The sequence below is a fragment of the Colobus angolensis genome, unplaced genomic scaffold (genome assembly GCF_000951035.1).
Source record: "Colobus angolensis palliatus isolate OR3802 unplaced genomic scaffold, Cang.pa_1.0 Scaffold134, whole genome shotgun sequence".
NCBI classification, from domain to species: domain Eukaryota; kingdom Metazoa; phylum Chordata; class Mammalia; order Primates; family Cercopithecidae; genus Colobus; species Colobus angolensis.
Window position 1 is genome coordinate 2,433,578 of NW_012114422.1, and position 20,554 is coordinate 2,454,131.

Consider the following 20,554-nt stretch of genomic DNA (forward strand, 5'->3'; position numbering starts at 1 on the left):
TCTTAAAGTTCATGATAGATGTTGTTGAATTGTTTCCAGAAAGCTTCAACAAATTCATCCCCTCTAGCAGTAGTGCCTGTTTCAAGACATGATCAGCATTGTCCATTATCTTCTTTTATTTTTTCCCAATTTGGTAGGTAAAACTAGTATCGTTTCTAGTCCGCATTCTGCTTAACTCTCGTGTGGCTGAACACTTTTTTCTGAGTGGCATAGCCATTCATGTTTCTTCTGTGACAGGTCTGGACGCATCCTCAGTACTCGCATTTTAAGGAGAGCAAGGATGGGGCACGAGGGGATATGCATTGTATTAGTTTGTTTTCACGCTGCTGATAAAGACATACCAGAGACTGGGAAGAAAAAGAGGTTTAATTGGACTTACAGTTCCACATGGCTGGGGAGGCCTCAGAATCATGGCAGGAGGCAAAAGGCACTTCTTACATGGCAGCGGCAAGAGAAAAAGAGGGAGAAGAAAAAGCAGAAACCCCTGATAAACCCATCAGATCTCATGAGACTTATTCGCTGTCACGAGAACAGCACAAGAGAGACTGGCCTCCATGATTCAATTACCTCACCCTGGGTCCCTCCCACAACATGTGGGAATTCTGGGAGATACAATTCAAGTTGAGATTTGAGTGGGGACACAGCCAAACCACATCATGCATCACCACCTGATGGCACCCACCCATAACCTCTGCCATGCTGTGCCTCCACTCCCACGCCTGTGGGCGAGGCTCCGCAGGCCAGGTGCCTTTGCTGCCAGACTCTGAGTACTTCCACTCACACTCCCATCTCTGGGTGCCTTCAAGATAACCCAATGTTCCCAGGATCCCTCCCTCTATCAACAATGACCTGCCCTAGGCCCCATTTCTTCAGCACTGTCTCCGTGTTAAGTTATAAGAAGTGGGCCCAAACAAACAACTGAAAGCGAAACATCTTCACCTGACCAAAATGTTGGCCGTCTGTATTAGTCTGTTTTCATACTGCTACAAAGACTACCTGAGACTGGGTAATTTATAAAGAAAAGAGGTTTAATTGACTCAGAGTTCTGCATGGCTGGGGAAGCCTCAGGAAACTTACAATCATGGTGGAAGGTGAAGGGGAAGCAAGGCACATCTTACATGGCAGCAGAAGAGAGAGAGCATGCAGAAGAAACTGCCACTCTTAAACCATCAGATCACGGCCGGGTGCAGTGGCTCACACCTGTAATCCCAGCACTTTGGGAGGTTGAGGCAGGCAGATCACTTGAGGTCAGGAGTTCAAGACCAGTTTGGCCAACATGGTGAAACCCCATCACCACTAAAAATACAAAAATTAGCTCAGCATGGTGGCACACACCTGTAACCCCAGCTACTTGGGAGGCTGAGGCAAGAGAATAGCTTGACATTTGGGAGGTGGAGGTTGCAGTGAGCCAAGATTATGGCGCTATACTCCAGCCTAGGCAACGGAGTGGGACTCCATCAAAGAAAAAAAAAAAAATTAGATCTTGTGAGAACTCCCTCACTATCACAAGAACAGCATGGGGAAACCACCTGCATGATCCAATCACTCCCACCAGGTCCCTCCCTCAACGTGGGGGGATTACAATTTGAGATGAGATTTGGCTGGGGACACAGAGCCAAACCGTATCACCAGCCACAAAAGCTTTCTGACAAATAACTCCGACTAGGAATTGTAAGAAATGCTTTTAAATGAGTAAGGTGGAAGCAAACATTATTCCCATTTTATAGACAAGAAAGGTGTATCTCTGGAGCTGTGACACTCCATAAACCAGGGAAAAGGCAGAGACAATGACTGATTTTCTGCCTCCCAATCCAGTTGCCCAACCCTCCTGGCTCAATGCCAAGTCTTCCCTATTTTTGATTAGGGAAAGTGGAGCCACCCACTCCCTACGTGCGACTGTTACACACCCAGTGTCCCAGAAATGACATTCAACTTCACTATGGGGACTGCTTTTACTGACATCATTTTTAGCAGATGTTTTACTATAAAAATGGGGTGGGGAGAAATAAAGCAGATAAACTGCTGCCAAGGATCATTGCTGCTAGGGTGAAACTAGGGGCACATGGTATAGCTCAAATGCACCCCAGGTCCAGCCCCAGCCTTTCTCATTACCCAACCCAGGAACCAGACCTATCGTCCAAGCTTGTCCTCTCCAATGATCTTAGCAGGTTCAGAATAACCCTCTAATATTCCTCATTTACTGTAGTTGCTTATTATGAACCCATCAACCATTAATTCAATATTTTTTGAATTCTCAGTTTTCAGTACATTTCTCTTCAGGCTGTGGTACATATCACACCATATAGTAATTATTTGCTATTTTCTGCTTTGCTGTCTAGACTTTGAGTAAGTTGAGGGTAGAATCTGTTCTTTTTCATATTCTTAGAATTTGACAAATAACAGGTATTCTTAATCACAATTCCGTTGAAGGAAGAAATCAATGAATAAAAATTTCCTGAGTTTACTGCTTACTGCAAAAAGACTATAGATGTTTGCTGTTTTACACTTTCTTATTTTAAGGTCTAATATCAATATGTTGATGTTTGGTAAATATAATTTCAATCCCAGTTCCATCTCTGAAGCCAGGCAAGAGTACTACAAAAAGTATAAATAGAGGTCAAGTGCAGGTGCCCTCTGCAAACAAGACCATTTAGAACTCTTTAATGGCTCTTTGACAAACCTTCAGTGGGAGTTCTGTCAAAGCTGACAATGGGTAAAATTATAGAAAGGAAGGAAAGCCTTGATAAGCAGTCCTTAATGAGTTGGTCACTAAGTTAATTCAACACTGAAAGGGATAGAAGATGTTAATTACACACACATGTGAAAGAAATCAACAGTCAGGCCTCATCTAGGAAAATCATGATGGGGAAGGCTGGGGCTGATGGATGAGGGGTGTGAGGCAGGGCAGAAAGCCTCCACGTTGCTGCAGCAATGCAAAAATAGGCACCTTGCCTTAGGCCTCTCTGGCACTCCATCTTGTCTCTCTTCCCTGGAGAAAAGCAAGCTGTATTCAATCACCTTTTCAACGCTAAAACCAGGCTTTCCTGTCAGAGTTGGGGCCAGAGATTTTTCCATCCCCTCTTGCAAAAAGGATATTCGTAAGGGGCCTTAAGTCTACAACACTGATAGTTTCTGGGGACAAAAAGAAATTAAAATCTTACCTTGTGTTCCCCTCCTCTTTCTGGACAGAGAATGGGACAGGCCCAGGCCACCCAGATCACTATGAACCTCATCAGAAACTTCAGTCCATTTTCTCAGTTCCCTTCCCTGGGACTTGCATGCTATATCTCCATACTCCTCCTTCCCCACTCTCCAGGCTTCGTGGATGAGGTAGAGAGTGAGAGCCAGGCTCACCTGCCTTTTCCCCCACAGTGGGAAGAAGCTCAGTAACGGAGCTCAGACACTAGTGGCATACCTGCCAAGAGGATGACATAAATGCCTCCTGTAGCCCTGAGATAGGCAGAGCTCTGCCGGCAGCCCAACCCGTATATTCACTCGTTCATTAACAAACATCCACAGAGGCAGGCTGCTCTGGCCTGGAGGAGGATGTTGTACACTACAGGACTCGGGTTCATAGAGCCATGCCTCATTCCACTCCCGCTGGCGCAAATCACCGCAAACTGTAGAGCTCTTTTTATTTTTCAGATGGGGTCTTGCTGTGTCACCCAGGCTGGAGTGCAGTGACACAATCTCGGCTCACTGCAACCTCTGACTCCCGGGTTCAACTGATTCTCCTGCCTCAGTCTCCCAAGTAGCTGGGATTACAGGCAAGTGCCGCCATACCTGGCTAATTTTTTGTATTTTTTAGTAGAGATGGGGTTTCGCCATGTTGACCAGGCTGGTCTCAAACTCCCAATCTCAGGCAATCTGCCGCCTCAACCTCCCAAAGTGCTGGGATTACAGGTGTGAGCCACCGCGCCTGGCCCAGAGCTCTTAATTACAATGACTAAGCATATGCAGAAGAACAAACTAACACAGAAGATGGCTAGGAACCACGTAAGCCAAGACTCTGCAGTAAGACACACTTGAGTTCTGGTCCTCACTCTGCTGTTTACTCACTGTCCAACCGCAGATGGGACCTCACCTCTCGGAGCCTCAGTTTCCTCATTTGTAAAATAGGCAAATACTGGCACCTACCTCATAGAATGAGTGCGAGGCTTAACTGAGGCGATCTAGGCAAAGCATTTAGCTTGGGACCTAGTACATATTAAGTGCTCAATAATAGGTGATGGTGATGACATAAGTTGGACACAAGAGAAAGGGACACATACTAACTGATAACCACACAGAGTCACTGACTCGATTTTGTGTCTTTCTCTGATACTCAGTTTTTCTTACCATCTGTCAGCATGCCACACTCCTTCAGCCTTGAATTATATGCTGCCTTGTGGTTTTGCTTTTATAAAACAAATAGAATGTATTAGTCTTACTAAGGCTGCTATTTTAAAAAAAAATGACCACAAGCCAGTGATTTACAATACAGAAAGTTATTCTCTCACAGTTCCGGAGACCAGAAGTCTGAAAGTACTATGTTGTCAGGGCTGTGCTCCCTCCGAAGGATCTAGGGGGCGATCTATTATTTATTTCTCCCAGCTGTCAGCTGCTGCAGCTACAAGCCAAGGTGGCTGTCAGCATTCCTTGGCTTGTAGCTGCACCACTCCTGTTTCTACCTAGTCTTCTTATCATCTCATCTAAGTCTGTTTTCTCCTCAGTGTGTCTCATAAAAACACTTGTCACGCCAGGCACAGTGGCTCATGCCTGTAATCCCAGCACTTTGGGAGGCTGAGGTGGGCAGATCACTTGAGGTCAGGGGTTTGAGACCAGCCTGGCCAACATGGTGAAGCCCCATCTCTACTAAAAATACAAAAATTAGCTGGGCGTGGTGGCAGGCTTCTGTAATTGCAGCTACTCAGGAGGCAGAGGCAGGAGAATCACTTGAAACTGGGAGGCGGAGGTTGCAGTGAGCTGAGACTGTACCATTGCACTCCAGCCTGGGTGACAGAGCAAGACTCCATCTCAAAAAAAAAAAAAAAAAAAAAATCACTTGGCTAATCCAGGGTGATCTCTTCAAATCAAGATCCCTAATTTCATTACATCTGCAAAGTTAACATTTACAGTTCTGGAAATTAGGATATGGACATCATTTTGGGAACAATCTATCTTAGACTGTTCAGGCAACTATAACAAAATACCAGATACTGGGTAGCTTATAAACAACAAGCATTTATTTCTCACAGTTCTGGAGGCTTGAAAGTCCAAGATCATGGCACTGGAAGCTGTAGTATCTGGTGAGGTCTTTTAACTATGTCCTCATTGTGGAAGGAGCCAGGGATCACTCTTTCTTTTATAAGGCTTCTAATCTCTCTCTCTTTTTTTTTTTTTTTTTTTGGGACAGAGTCTCACTCTGCCACCAGGCTAGAGAACAGTGGCACGATCTTGGCTCACTGAAACCTCTGCCTTCCAGGCTCAAGTGATCCTCCCACCTCAGCCTCCTGAGTAACTGAGACTACAGGCGCACACTACTATGTCCAGCTAATTTTATTTTATTTTTGTAGAGACAGGGTTTTGCCATGTTGGCCAGGCAGCCAGGCTGGTCTCGAATTCCTGGCCTCAAGCAATTCACCTGCCTCGGCCTCCCAAAGTGTTGGGATTACAGGTACGAGCCACTACACCCAGCCTCATTCATGAAGGTTCTATCTTCATGAACTAATCATCTCCCAAATACCATCACCTTGGGGGCTGGGATTTCAGCATATAAATTTTGGGGAGACATAAATATTCAGTCCATTACACCAACATTTGGTCCTCTACTCGGGGTACCTAAGAACATGGACTTTAGAAGTAGACCGACCTGGATTCCAATACCAGCCCCACCACCACTCACTAGTTGGATGACCTTGATTCAGTTATTTAACATCTTTGAACCTCAGCTTCTGGAAAAGGACCAATAATGCCTATGTCCCAGGGTTGTTTGATAGAATTAAATAAGCTAATATGTTAAAATACTCGATAATTGGTAGCTCTCGTTACTAATGGTAGGTTTACCCCACTAGGCTACAAGCTCCTAGGAGCAGGAGTTATCTTTGCTTCCTTCACAAGTCTAGCACAAGTCTACAATCAGTCCATCCTTAGTGAAGGTGAGGTGACAAACTGACTGAACAAGTGGCCTAGACAGCCAATATCACCAATATGTAAGATTCCACAGGGATCTAAAGAAGGGAATTAGAAGCAGCCAATAGTGACCCCAACCTAAGCAGTGCAGGGATCAGCTGGGTGGGTTTGTCAGCAGAGAATACGGCCACCAGGGCAGCCACATAGAACTAATTGCACTCACTGCACTGTTGTTACCATTCTTTGAATCCCTCCACATGATGTCATTCCTACAGATGGGAGGTCAGCTACACTGGAGAAGTTCCAGAAATTCATAAATAGATTATGATCCCAAATCCCAGAGAGGGGGACTTTTCCAGACTACAACTGGGAATTTACCTTAATGATTTCCCCATCCCAGAAGGGAAAGCTGCTCTGGTATATTATAAACATTACAGCACATCTGAATAACCCAGAGAGCTTGTTTAAATGCACATTTTGGGGCCTCTACCAGGCTGGTTAAACAAAGCTTCAGTAGAGTGGGGATAGGAACCAACCATTTTAAATATCCCCCTTTGGTAATTCTGATTCAACCATAGCAATCAAATTATAGTCCAACCTAGGCAGGGGCTTGCTACCTAGGAGTCAATATGTAATACTGGAAAGAGTAAGAGTTTAGAAATTAAACAGGATTAGGGTCCAATCCTGGGTCTTCCACATAATAGCTGTGGGACCTTGGGCAAGTCAATTCATTTTTTTGGATCTTAACTTCCTCTTCTTTAGAGGGGGGATGTACCTGCCAGGGTTGTGGTGTTAATTCAGTGATAATTACGTGAAGTGCCAGCTCATGGTAGATTGAGGCAGAGACTGCTACTATTCACCAATCCATTTATTCTTGTTGTTCATACACAGCTAGACTGTATTTCCCAGCACCCTTTGCAGCCAGGCACAGCCACACTAGTTCTCACCAAGGGGATATGGTTCTAAGTTATAGTACATATTCTTGGTGAAGGCTTAAAGAACAGATATGCCTCCTCCATGTTTTCTTTTGTATTGCATCACTTGGATGCAGGTGATAGGCTCTAGGGAATTGGGGATCTACAACATGGAAGGAGCCTGGATGCCTGAGTTACTAAGTAGAGGAAAGCTATCTATCAACCTTAATGCCTGCCTTGGACTTTTCTGCAAATGAGAAATAAGCCCATATACCATATTAGGTTATAATGTAGTTGCTTTAAAGAAATACCTGTGGCTGGGCGTGGTGGCTCACACCTGTAATCCCAGCACTTTGGGAGGCCGAGGCAGGTGGATCACTTGAGGCCAGAAGTTTGAGACCAGCCTGGCCAACATGGTGAAACCCCATCTCTACTGAAAATACAAAAAATTAGCCAGGTGTGGTGGCACATGCCGGTAATCCCAGCTATTCAGGTGGCTGAGGCATAAGAATTGCTTGAACCCAGGAGGCAGAGGTTGCAGTGAGCCAAGATTCAGGCTGCACTCCAGCCTGGGGGACAGAGTGAGATTCTGACTCAAAAAAAAAAAAAAAGAAATAACTGCATTGCTATAAAGAAATACCTGAGACTGGGCAATTTGTAAAGAAAGGAGTTTTGGGGGCTTTTTATTGTTTTGTTTTGAGACAGAATTTTGCTCTTGTTGCCCAGGCTGGAGTGCAATGGTGTGATCTCGACTCACTGCAACCTCCGCCTCCCAGGTTCAAGTGATTCTCCTGCCTCAGCCTCCTGAGAAGCTGGGACTATAGGCATGCACCACCACACCTGCCTAATTTTATATTTTTAGTAGAGACAGGGTTTCTCCATGTTAGTTAGAATGGTCCTGAACTCCCGACCTCAGGTGATCCACCTACCTTGGCCTCCCAAAGTGCTGGGATTACAGGTGTGAGTCACCATGCCCAGCCAAGAAAGGAGTTTTAATTGGCTCATGATTCTGCAGGCTGCACAAGCAAGGTGCTGGCATCTGCTCAGCTTCTGGGGGGGCGTAAGGGAGCTTTTACTTAAAGCCAGAGCAAGCATCTCACATGGCAGAGCAGAAGCAAGAGTGAGAGTGGGCGTGGTGGTGAGGAATCTCAGGATGACCTCCCTGAGATTGCTGTCCCCTGATTATTCACAAAAACTCACTCACTATCACAAGGTCAGCACCAAGGCGTGAGGCGAACACCCCCATGACCCAAACACCAGGCCCCACTTCCAACACTGAGGATTACATCTCAATATGAGATTTGGGGGGGCCAACTAAACTATATCATACACTTTTTGGATCTATTTTACAACTAACCAATAGTCAGTGTGTTAATCCATTTTGCATTGCTATTAAGGAATACCTTAGACTGGGTAATTCATTTTAAAAAGAGGTTTATTTTGCCTTATGGTTCTGCAGGCTGTACAAGCATGGCACAGCATCTGCTTCTGGTGAGGTCTCAAGAAACTACCAATCGTGGCAGAAGCAGGTGTGTCACATGGCGACAGAGAGAAAAAGAGAGAGGGGAGGAGATGCCAAGCTCTTTTAAACAACTAGCTCTCATGTGAACCTAATAGAGTGAGAACCCACTCATTACCTCAGGGAGGGCACCAAACCATTCATGAGGGATCTGCCCCATGACCCAAACGCCTCCCACCAGGTCCCACCTTCAACACTGGGGATCACATTTCAGCATGAGATTTGGAGGAGACACACATCCAAACCATATCAGTCAGGAAATGTTCACCCCCTTTCTCCACCTCCAAATAATAATTCCACAGTACCCAACATGTGAGCAAACATTTTGTTCTATTCACAATTCCCGTATGGTGTAAACTGCGATCTCTCTGTAGTAGGACAAATTCTAGGGATGATCTCTGTATTAGTCAGGCTTCTCTAGAGGGACAGAACTAATGGAATATATATATCAATATATAAATATAAAGGGGAGTTTATTAGCTCACACGATCACAAGGTCCCACAATAGGCCGTCTGCAGGCTGAGGAGCAAAGAAAGCCAGTCCAAACTTGAAGTCCGATATTTGAGGGCAGAAAGCATCCAGCACGGGAGAAAGATGTAGTCTGGGAGGCTAGGCCCATCTCTCTTTTCACATTTTCCTGCCTGCTTATATTCTAGCAGGGCTGTCAGCTGATTAGATTGTGCCCACCCAGATTAAGGGTGGGTCTGCCTTTCCCAGCCCACTGACTCAAATGTTCGTCTCTTTTGGCAACACCCTCGCAGACACACCCAAGATCAATCCTTTCAATCCAATCAAGTTGACACGCAGTATTAACCATCACAGCCTCCCTCAGATTCCTGTTCCCTGGTTATTTAATTAAACACAAATCTAGGTACTCCTGTGAAGGGATTCTGCAAATGTAATTACAGTTTCAAGTCAGTCGACCTTAAACTATGGAGATGATCTGGGTGATCCTGATCTAATCACAAGAGCCCTTTACACAACAGAAGAGGAATTCGGAGAGATTTGAAGTATGAGGAAGACTCAAGTGCCATTGCTTCTTGAAGATGGTGGGACCACATGAGAAGGAATACCTCAAGGAACTGAAAGTGGCCCCTTGCCTAACAGTTGGCAAGGAAACAGAAACCTCAGACCTACAGCCGTAAGGAACTGGATTCAGCCAATAATTGGAATGAGCTTGGAAGCAGATTCTTCTTGGTGCCTCCAGGTAAAAGCTCCGCCCAGCCAATACCTTGATTTTCAGTCCTGTGCTATCCTGAGCATAGAACTCATGCAAGCCTGCCTGGACTTCTGACTACAGAACTGTCTACTAATAAATTTATGTTGCTAAATTTGTGGTGATGTGTCACAGCAGCAATAAAAAAACTAATACATTCTCTAAATCTGTTTTGTCATCATTTTTTTTTCTTTGAGACAGAGTCTCACTCTCCCAGCCTGGAGTGCAGTGGTGCGATCATAGCCCATTGTAACCTCAAACTCATGGGTTCAAGCAGTTCTCCCACCTCAATCCCTTGAGTAGCTAGGACTACAGGCACATGCCACCATACTCGGCTGATTTTTTTTTTAATTATTATTTTTTCTATAGAGATGGAGTCTCACTATGTTGCCCAGGCTGGTCTCAAACTTCTGGCTTCAAGAGATCCTTCCATCTCAGCTGGGAGGATCCCAGGATCCCAAAGTGCTGGGATTACAGGTGTGAGCCACCGTGCCCAGCTTCCTCACTTATTTTTTATTAATAAAAACTGATGATATCTGAATATGTTCCTGGCTTTATATTTGCTCGGTTCCTTGTGCTCAGTTGTCTGTTAGGGAGCTTCCTGCCCTTATGGTGATGACATGACATAGTCTGGGCATCAGTTGCAGCTCTTTGAACAGAGATAATCCAGCTCCCTGTCTGACCAGCCCCCAAATCCAAAGCTTAGAAGTGGAGCTGCTGTCAAGGAAAACAAAGTTGAGCAAAATGACTTCAAAGCCCAGTGTGCTCACCTTCACTCTCCCAGTGGGTCCTGGCACCTGAGAATGTTCGGGGTCCGTCAGTATTGACCTCCCCTTTCCACCAGACCTGGAAGTTATGGAAAGGGAAGGTAGCTTATTCTGATATCCTGTCCTGGAATAATGCTTCCTGGCCTGGCACATATATCCTTGTTTCTGTGCCTCTTGTTCTAAAACATCCTCCCTTTCCAAAAGCTGAAACTGTTCCTGCACATATTATGCACTTAGCCAGGTAAATTTCAGAAGGTTTTACAAAGCCTCCCAGTGAAGGAAGGAGAGAGAGGTATTGTCATGAGATACTGAATATGCAGATGGCCAGACTAGATATCAAAATCGAACCCTGACCCGCAATCTGTGGCAACCAGCCTGGGAAGCCAACACATCATCTGCAGTAACCAGTCCAGGAAGCAAAGCAATAACCCCCTTAGCAATGTGTCCCAAATGGCCAGGACTCGATTAATAAACTGACAGCCTCCCTAGTTTTTGCCCTTACCTCCAACTTTGGACTAACCAGAGAAAGTCAAATGGGCAACCCTAACCAATCACATAGCACGCCGTACTTCTAGTTGGCCCACTTGCAGCTTCCCCATGCCAGCAGTCTCAGGGCATGCCCAGAGTCTTCCCCTTTTTCTACTACAAGGCTTTTCCACATCTCTGCCTGCCTTTAAGTGTCTGCCAAACACAAGTGATGGTGGCTAACTACCTTGCAAGCTCTCTATAGTAGGCTTTGTTTTTTCTCATTTGGGTGGTCTTCATTTATTTCCACAGTCCTTGTATTTCAGGGAGATTTAGGGCTTAAATACAAGGAAATTTCATGTAAGGATGCAGGAGTGCTTCATGGAACCTCAAGCTCAGGAAAGCAGCGCGGCCATGGGAAAACCCTAGAGCCAGAGTCTGGAAAAGCAATCAGGGCTTGCTCTCTCTCAGATCTTAGAAATCTTGTCTTCTTGCAAACAGGGTTCTCTGGTCCAAATGGCCAAAAATATGACCATGGACAGGATCTGTGCTTATCTTGTCACCTGCAGAGAGACAACTCTCTGTATGTCCTGATTCCAAGTTCCTGGAGAAGGACACAGACTGAACCACCTTGGGTCAGGCACCATCCAAGATCAATTTACTAACAGTGCTCAGCTCCCACCCACGGTGGGGAGTAGTTGCGGGTAGTCTTGTTTATGAACATGGCAATCAGGAGCCCATCCCTGTCACCGTGTGGAGGGGAGGGGAGAGAAGGGGGATGGTTCCACCAAACACGTAGGGAGACAGACATCCCAATAGGGGTCCACTCCATTCCTGATGGCACAGTGAGACAGTGGTCATGTGTCACATGCTAGACTCTTAGACTCTGTGCCTCCCAGTACCTGTTACTGACCAACATGGTCTAGTGAGCAATTTTCCTTGTGTAGGCATCTATCCATTCATTCATTTAGCAATTATACCTACCTTATGCTAGGTATACAATGGTAAAACAAACACAAAAACCAAAACCACAATTTCTACCCTCAATGTGAGGAGATACCATCATATAAACGAACAATACAATGCTGTGAAACATGTTATGCTCAGTCTATGGCCTAAATCAGATCAGAGGCTGGGCTGAGGATCAGGCTGCCAAGAAATGCTTCCTAGAGAGCATGCTGCCTGAAATGAACCTTGAAAATCAGGGAGTTTGATAGAAATAGGGTAATAAAGAGTGTTTCAGGCAGAAACAAGGTTCACTGTCAAGGAAAGGCATTTGAGGAGACCAAAAGTAGTATCTGGTTGACATGAGGCATACTGGAGTGAGAGTACAGGGAGGTAGGCTAGAAAGGGGGACAGAGACTAGATATGAAGGAACTTGAAAGCCATAAGTATATGATGAAGGCAACGGACTTTCTACACAGGAATGACCTTGATGACTTGATTTGCATTATTGAAAGCTCACCGTGACTGGAATGGATCGGGGATGTCTCATGGGAAGACTCAGCTGGGCAGTTGCTGCATTAACTGTGGAGTTACAATGGTGACCTACAAGAGCAGCCTTGGATATGGAGAAGAGCAAACTGGTTTAACAAATGTCATCACCTGGGTCAAGAAAAGGACATGCAGTGGGTTGGGTAGGGAGGAAAATCGATGTAAATAAAGTTATTAGTTGCAAAAGAAAAGCAAGATTGAGAGAGAGAGAGATAAATTCTACGGCCATCTATTCATCAGAATCACAAGGCTAAATCAAGAGCCTTCCTGTAAACCTAGACTCAAGTTGGTTCAGTTCAGAGACTCTATCAGAAAGATGAGGAGCTCATGAGTCATCCATCAATGTGATCTTGTGATTTTTCTTGTGACCACAAGACAAAGGAAGAGAAGAGTACTTTGGAGTCATTATAACGAAAATTCAGCTGAATACACAAAAAGTCAAAATGAAAGAAGGAGGAACTGATAATCTGATTCAGTCTTGACCACCAAATAGAATTGGGACAGAAACAATCTAGTAGGCACAGATCCAATTTGGATTATAAAAAGCTAGTTCATCAGGAAGGCCACTATAAAGCCAGAAGCGAACAAAGAGTCAATTAAGTACAAAAGGTTTTACTATGACTATGCAGTGAGGTCCAAGCTGTACTAAATTTGAAGTTTCCTGCCAAAGAGAAATGTAATCTTCCCCGGTGGTGTAAGTCAGAATTTCATGACATCAGCCAGATAACCACAAACGAATGTATCTTTTAGTGCAAGATGCTTCTAAGCCTTTCTCCACCCAACAAACCAACATTCATTTACTGATGTACTTATTTCTTTAACAAACACACTCCATTTCATAGCCACATTCTTTCAAAACTGACAGATTGAGATATATCTAAAACACAAAATCTCCAACACACATTCTTCTTCAATGTTGTGAGATGTATTTTTCTAAAACACTGTTCTATATATACTACCATTCCTATATTAAAAACTAGTTAGTTATCCACTGCCTTTTTTGTACAAATGAAGTTTATAAATTTTAATTTGGTTACAAAAAATTTTTCATCAACATTTTTGCCTATTTGTTTACATAAAAATAGAGACAGGGTCTCACTATGTTGCCCAGGCTGGTCTCAAACTCCTAAGCTCAAGTCATCTTCCCACCTTGACCTCCCAAAGTGATAGGATTACAGGCATGAGGTACCATGCCTGGCATAATTTAAATTTTTAATTAAAATATTTTAATTTGACTACAAAATTAATATATACTCATTGTCAAAAACTTTCAAAGAAGAAGATTAAAATCACCATAATTCCAACACCCAGACACAATCACAATCACTTCTATGTTAGGATATACTGACAGCCTATGTGACAGGGAAAAATACAAAGTTGTAAGAATTTTTTAAAAACCTCCTATTCCCCATTACAGTAGATTTTATTACTCAAAATATTTGCTGCCCCACCCTGGGGAAAATAATACTTCTCTGCTTCATTGCATCAGCCTTAGAGATGTGATTTGAAGTGTCCCTTCTTGTGGGAGGATTACCTATCCTCACCTCGTTGACCTCAAGAGTGGCCATGAGACTTGCTTTGACCAATGCAATGATAACAGAAGTGATGTGTGCCACTTCTAAGCAGAAGCTCTGATTCATCTTGTGGTTCTACTATGTTCATTCTCTCTTCCATGAAACCAGCAATATCCCAGATAGAGACTGCTGGTCCCAAGATGGAAAACCTAAAGCAAAGCTACAGGTAGCCCATAATTGACACGTAATGTGAGCAAGAACTGAACTTTAGTAATTGTAAACCACTGAGGGTTTTGGTGTTGCTTGTTACCACAGCATAACTTAACTGACACTAACTGATACCACCTACCTCCAAAACGTCAACTGAGTTTTTCTTATGCCTGAAGGGAGCCTTTATGCATTGAAATAAATATTACCTTTAATTTCAACTTATATTTTATATATTTAAATTATATATTTTAAAACTTAATTTTGAAGACTAAACTTGTTAATTTATAAATCAATTTTGTTAATATTTTATTATCTACTTTTATTTGGTTTTGATGAATACCTAACTGGCTTGTAAGTTTGATAAAGTGCTCCCAAATATTTATGAAACTTTCAAAATTAAGTTTTAGACATTTCAAACCACAATCTAATTTTAATTGATTTCTCGAGGAAAAAAACAACAAAGCAAAATCTTAAACACTGAAAACATACTGAACTTAAAAAGTTTAACCCTACAAATTTAATAAATTATAGCAATTAAAACATTTGAGCCAGGCGCGGCGGCTCAAGCCTGTAATCCCAGCACTTTGGGAGGCCGAGACGGGCGGATCACGAGGTCAGGAGATCGAGACCATCCTGGCTAACACGGTGAAACCCTGTCTCTACTAAAAACTACAAAAAACTAGCCGGGCGAGGTGGCGGCGCCTGTAGTCCCAGCTACCCGGGAGGCTGAGGCAGGAGAACGGCGTGAACCCAGGAGGCGGAGCTTGCAGTGAGCTGAGATCTGGCCACAGCACTCCAGCCTGGGCGACAGAGCTAGACTCCGTTTCCAAAAAAAAAAAAAAAAAAAAAAAAAAAAAAAAAAAATTTGAACACTATTTCAAACTTAGTTATCAGTATCTTATAAATTTTTACTAATATTTTGAGTCTAATGAATCAGTCTCTTTATTTACCATAAAGAGCAGAAAAATACACACAAAATACTATAATGGTTACAAAACTTATTTCTAGAAAAACTTTATGACTAGACGTAACTTAGCTCATCTTCCAAGGGTCTTTATGTTTGTTTTCTGGCAATAAGAAGATATTTCCAGACTCATCTTGATATTTCCTACCCTAAAACATGCTCCAGGGAGCCCAGTGCCCTCAGAGTCTTCTGACTGGAATGCAGATTAGATGGATTGGCAAAGCAGCTCCTGGGGGCCACAAGGGGAAACTAGAAATCCACCGTAATCTTTGACCTGACGTCCTTGAGCTGCTGAACCAACATCCCAGGTGTTTAAGTCCCTGTGGTCCATTCATCAAATGTAATTCCTTACTGATATAATGGTTACACAAATAAAGAAGCCCAGAGAAAGCACTGCATATGGAAAGGAAAGATTGACCTGAAGGGGAAGATCTCGTGGGGAGGAGAGGCAGTGAAGAAAAGAGGAGGTGGGAAAGGGAACTGGGGAGAGAGGAAAGATCTGGCAGTTTCTATGAAAGCAAATTAGTAAGGATGTTAAGAAAAGTTTGCCTTTTCTCCATGTCCATAATGGGGATTAGAACAGTAACGTCCATAGGATCATTGTGAGAATTATGCCAGGCACACGTTAAGTGCTCAATAAACATTGGCTATCATTATTATTTTATCAAGCTGGGCCTCTAGAATGGATTAGAGTTGCAGACTGGAACATAATAAGGAAATCCAGGAAGTCCGTTCATTCTTACTCTTTCCCTCCCTCTCCTCTCTTCCACAATTGCTCCTCTGCACAGCTGTTTTAATCCTATATCTTTCTGCAAATTGACTTTCCTTCTATGTCAATGAGGCTAAAACAGTCACTAACAACATCTTTTAAGTTTCCAAACTCCTTGGTTCAAGACAGCAGCCATTTCAAAGTGCAAAGTGCATTCTTTCAGTCTCAAGTCCAAATTTCCAGAAAGACACTGATTGTCCAGCTCAGATGGAAAGTCCACTCTTGGATCAATCAACTGAAGCTATGACAGGAGAGTTGTATGGAAAGGACATAGCTGCTCCTACTAGAAAACTTCCCAAAATGTGTAGGGGGAAAAGCAGGGAGGAGATGCCGCTGTGAGGAGAGAATGGTAGGTGAACATTTGGGTACATTTCCTTTGGGTCCATGTGCACACATGAGTACATTTATGCATGTGTGCATAACTTGGATAGCACTGTATAAAGGTTTTGTTTGTTTGTTTTAGAGAGAGGGTCTCCCTCTGTCACTGAGGCTGGAGCGCAGTGGGGCAATCATAGCTCACTGCAGCCTGGAACTCACCTCCTGCACTCAGGGGATCTTCCCGCCTCAGCCTCAAGAGCAGCTGGGATTACAGGTGTGCATCACCATGCCTGGATAATTTTTAAAACAATTTTTTCTAGAGACAGGGTCTCATTATGTTGCTCAGGCTGGTCTTGAACTCCTGGCCTCAAGTGATCCTCCTATCCCAGCCTCCCAAGTAGCTGGGATTATAGGCATGAGCCACTGTGCCTGGCAACAGTTATCTAAATTATTTTTTACAAGGCATTCGGAACACATTCAATAAGATATTTTTCTACAGCACTATATTTATTAGCTATGTTAACATTTCCATGTATAGATATTCTAAGTGAATTTAAATTATTTCTATTATTTTGCTTTTATGAACTCTATTTGAATGATATTATTGTAACTAAATAATTGAAACTATTTAGTATTAATTCCTTAGGGAAATTCCTTAAATTGGAATTGCCAGGTCAGAAGGTGTGTCATTTTTTAACAGTTTTGATACATGTTGCTAAATGTGCCAGGCAATTTGCACCACAACATACAAAATGCAGTTTTCCTCAACATTGTCTCCAGTGCTTAGTTGAAAATCAATCTCCATTTGATAGGTGAAATATAATTTCCTTAATTACTAGTAAGATTAAAGGATAGTGTCATGGTTTTTTTTACCAACTGTTTTTCTATTATATTCTTATTGGTTTATAAGAGCATTTTAGCCAGACGTGGTGGCTCACACCTAGAATCCCAGCACTTTGGGAGGCCAAGGCAGGTGGATCACCTGAGGTCAGGAGTTCGAGACCAGCCTGGTCAACATGGTGAAACTCCGTCTTTACTAAAAATACAAAAATTAGGCGGTCCTGGTGGCCCTGTAATCCCAGCTACTTGGGAGGCTGAGGCAGGAGAATCACTTGAAACTGGGAGGCAGAGGTTGCAGTGAGCCGAGATTGCACCACTGTACTCCAACCTGGGCAACAAAGTGAGACTCCATCTCAAAAAAAAAAAAAAAAGAAAAAATAATAAGGCATTTTAATTACTAAATATATTGCTGGATGTGGCGCCTTGCATCTGTAGTCCCAGCTACTTGGTTGAGTCCAGGAGTCTGAGCCTGGGCAATACAACAGGACTCTATCTGTAATTACGTCTTCCCAGTTTGTCATAACCTTGATATAATTTAAGTTCAGATACTCAAATCTCTTCTTTCCAGCACCTGTCTTTATCTTTACATATGCCTAGAAGGGTATCATCTACCATCTACCTATATATCACCCTTTCCTATGTCCCGTTCCCTAAATTTAATTTAGACATTTCATTTGGCATTTAAAAGTCCTTCACAAGGCACTATAATGTCTTGTTTTTCACTAGTGCCATTCACAAATCCTTCTTTCTTTTATCCATCCATTTGTTCATGTATTCATTTGTCACCTATTTACTAAGCACCTATTATGTACCAGGCATCATTTTAGACACTGGAGATAGAGGAGTGAACACATCCCTACCCCTCAGGGAGCTTGAATTTTAGTGTCACAGAAGACAAACTGAAAAGGTAAGAAAATATGTATAGTTGGCTGGATAGTGATAAGTACTATAGAAAACAATAAAGCAGTAAAGTAGGATAGGAAATTCAGGGAGAGGGTGAAATCTTACATAGAATCGTCAGGGAGAACTTCACTGAAAAGGTAATACATATTTGAGGAAGAGTGTGAGGATGGTGACTGATATGGTTTGGCTGTGTCCCTACTCAAATCTCATCTTGAATTGTAGCTCCCATAATTCCCATGTGTCATGGCAGGGACCCAGTAAGAGGTAACTGAATCATGGGGCTGGGTCTTTCCCATGCTATGCTCATGATGGTCAATAAGTCTCATGAGATCTGATGGTTTTATAAATGGTAGATCCCCTGCACACGCTCTCTTGCCTGCCACCATGTAAGACGTGACTTTGCTCCTCATTCTCCTTCAGCCATGATTCTGAGGCCTCCCCAGCCATGTGGAGCTGTGAGTCAATTAAACCTCTTTCATTTGTAAATTACCCAGTCTCAGGTAAGTCTTTATTAGCAGCGTGAGAACAGACTGATACAGTGACAGAATGGGCCAAGTGCTATCCAAGGGAGAAGCATTCCAGTATGGGAAAGAGTATGTGCAGAGAGCCTGTGGTGGAGAGGGGGAAGGAGGAGCATACCTCCTGGATTTGAACACCAGCAAGGGAGCCAGTAATACAGGAACAGAGTGGGCAAAGGGTAGTTGAGGCAGGGATAGGGAATGGGTCACGCAAGGTTTTGTAGACCACTGTAAAGACTTTGGCTTTTACTTCAAAGGAGATGGGAAGCCATTTTGAGGGTGTGGTAAATTGTGTTTCCAAAGATGGCAGCAGAAATATCTCACACTTCACACAGTCTTTTGCAATGTGATCTTGCCACTGTCCTAAGAAGAGATGGAGTCTCTTTCCCTTTTCCTTGAATTTGGGCTGACCCTAAACCAATTCTGACCAACAGAATCTAGTTCTGTAACTAGATTCTGTAATACTGTAAATTCCAGGCTGGGCCTTCGGAACTGTTTTAGAAACCTTCCTTTCACCTCTTTTTTTTTTTTTTTTTTTTGAGACGGAGTCTCGCTCTGTCACCCAGGCTGGAGTGCAGTGGCGCAATCTCGGCTCACTGCAAGCTCTGCCTCCCGGGTTTACGCCATTCTCCTGCCTCAGCCTCCCGAGTAGCTGGGACTACAGTCGCCCGCCACCTCGCCCGGCTAGTTTTTTGTATTTTTTAGTAGAGACGGGGTTTCACCATGTTAGCCAGGATGGTCTCGATCTCCTGACCTCGTGATCCGCCCGTCTCGGCCTCCCAAAGTGCTGGGATTACAGGCTTGAGCCACCGCGCCCGGCCTCCTTTCACCTCTTGAAATGCTCCTTCTTGGAATCCAGAAGGCATGTGGAGAAAGACATGTAGAAGAGAACCAAGGCCTAGCCATTTCGGCCTAGTTGAGCATTTCTGCCAGCCCCCAGCTTTCAAGCCAGCCAGCTGAAGCTGCAGACACCAGATAACAGAGATAAGCCATGTTCAACATGCTTTGCACAAATTTTTCACCCCCAAACCATGAGCAAATAATAGCAATTGTGGTTTTAAACCATTAAGTTTTAGGGTGATTTGTTACTGATGACAAAAGAGACAAATAGAGATGAACTAAATAGCACAGGCCAGAGGGGAGTAGGCACGAGACCCCACAGTTACTCTCCTGAAATTCCTAGATCCCCTCCTGCTTCTGTGAAGAACTCCAGGTCTGGGTTAATCACAAACTGATGACTATTCCAAGAAGTGCTGTACTCCTTAGCTCATCATCTGTTAGCTTCTTTCTGTTAACTAATGGTGTTTCTACATGAACATGCTGAGACCACCTTGTTGTATCTCCTCATTTTGTTCCTTAAAATCTGCTTGTAACCACCCCAACTTGGAGCACCTCCTGGACTTTGTATGTAAGTGCTTCCCAGGTTGCAATCCTCAAAGTTGGCCCAAATAAACTCTTTACCTATATGCATTTGCCTTAGTTCTTTTTTTTTTTCCCACCATGCCTGGCTAGTTTTTAAATTTTTTGTAGAGTCAAGGTCTCACTATGTTGGTCAGGCTGGTCTCAAATTCTGGGGATCAAGTGATCCTTATACCTCAGCCTCCCAAAGTCCTGGGATTACAGGTGTGAGCCACCATGCCTGGCCCTTAGTTCTTTCTTTCAGGTCGACATTACACAGCAATAGGGGACTAGAATAAAAATTGACACCAGAACGTGACATACTACTGCAATGAAAAGCTAACACCAAATGCTACATGTTTGGGACCAAGTAACACACAGAAGACTGAAGAGCAGTGAGAAGGCTGTTGGTGGAGTCTTCATATGGTTTGATATTTGTCCCTCCCAAATCTCACGTCGAAATGTAATCCTCAGCGTTGAAGGTGGGGCCTGGTGGGAGGTGTCATGGTTGCAGATCCGGCACGGCTTGGTGCTGTCTTCACAATAGTAAGTTCTCATGAGATCTGGTTGTGTGTGGTATCTCTCCCCACCTGCTCCTGTTCTGCCATGTGACGTGCCTGCTCCCACTTCACC

General features: G+C 43.6%; 1 protein-coding gene across 1 annotated transcript in view; it reads right to left on the reverse strand.

Annotated features, from left to right (window-relative positions):
• Window positions 1–374: 374 nt before the first annotated feature.
• SERINC5 (serine incorporator 5) overlaps window positions 375–20,554 on the reverse strand; it is a 156,785-nt gene continuing 136,605 nt past the window's right edge. Inside the window, exon 12 of the mRNA XM_011934331.1 lies at window positions 375–433. Coding sequence (XP_011789721.1) covers window positions 409–433 — 25 coding nt within the window. The 3' untranslated portion in view covers window positions 375–408. The remainder of the gene's footprint in view (window positions 434–20,554) is intronic.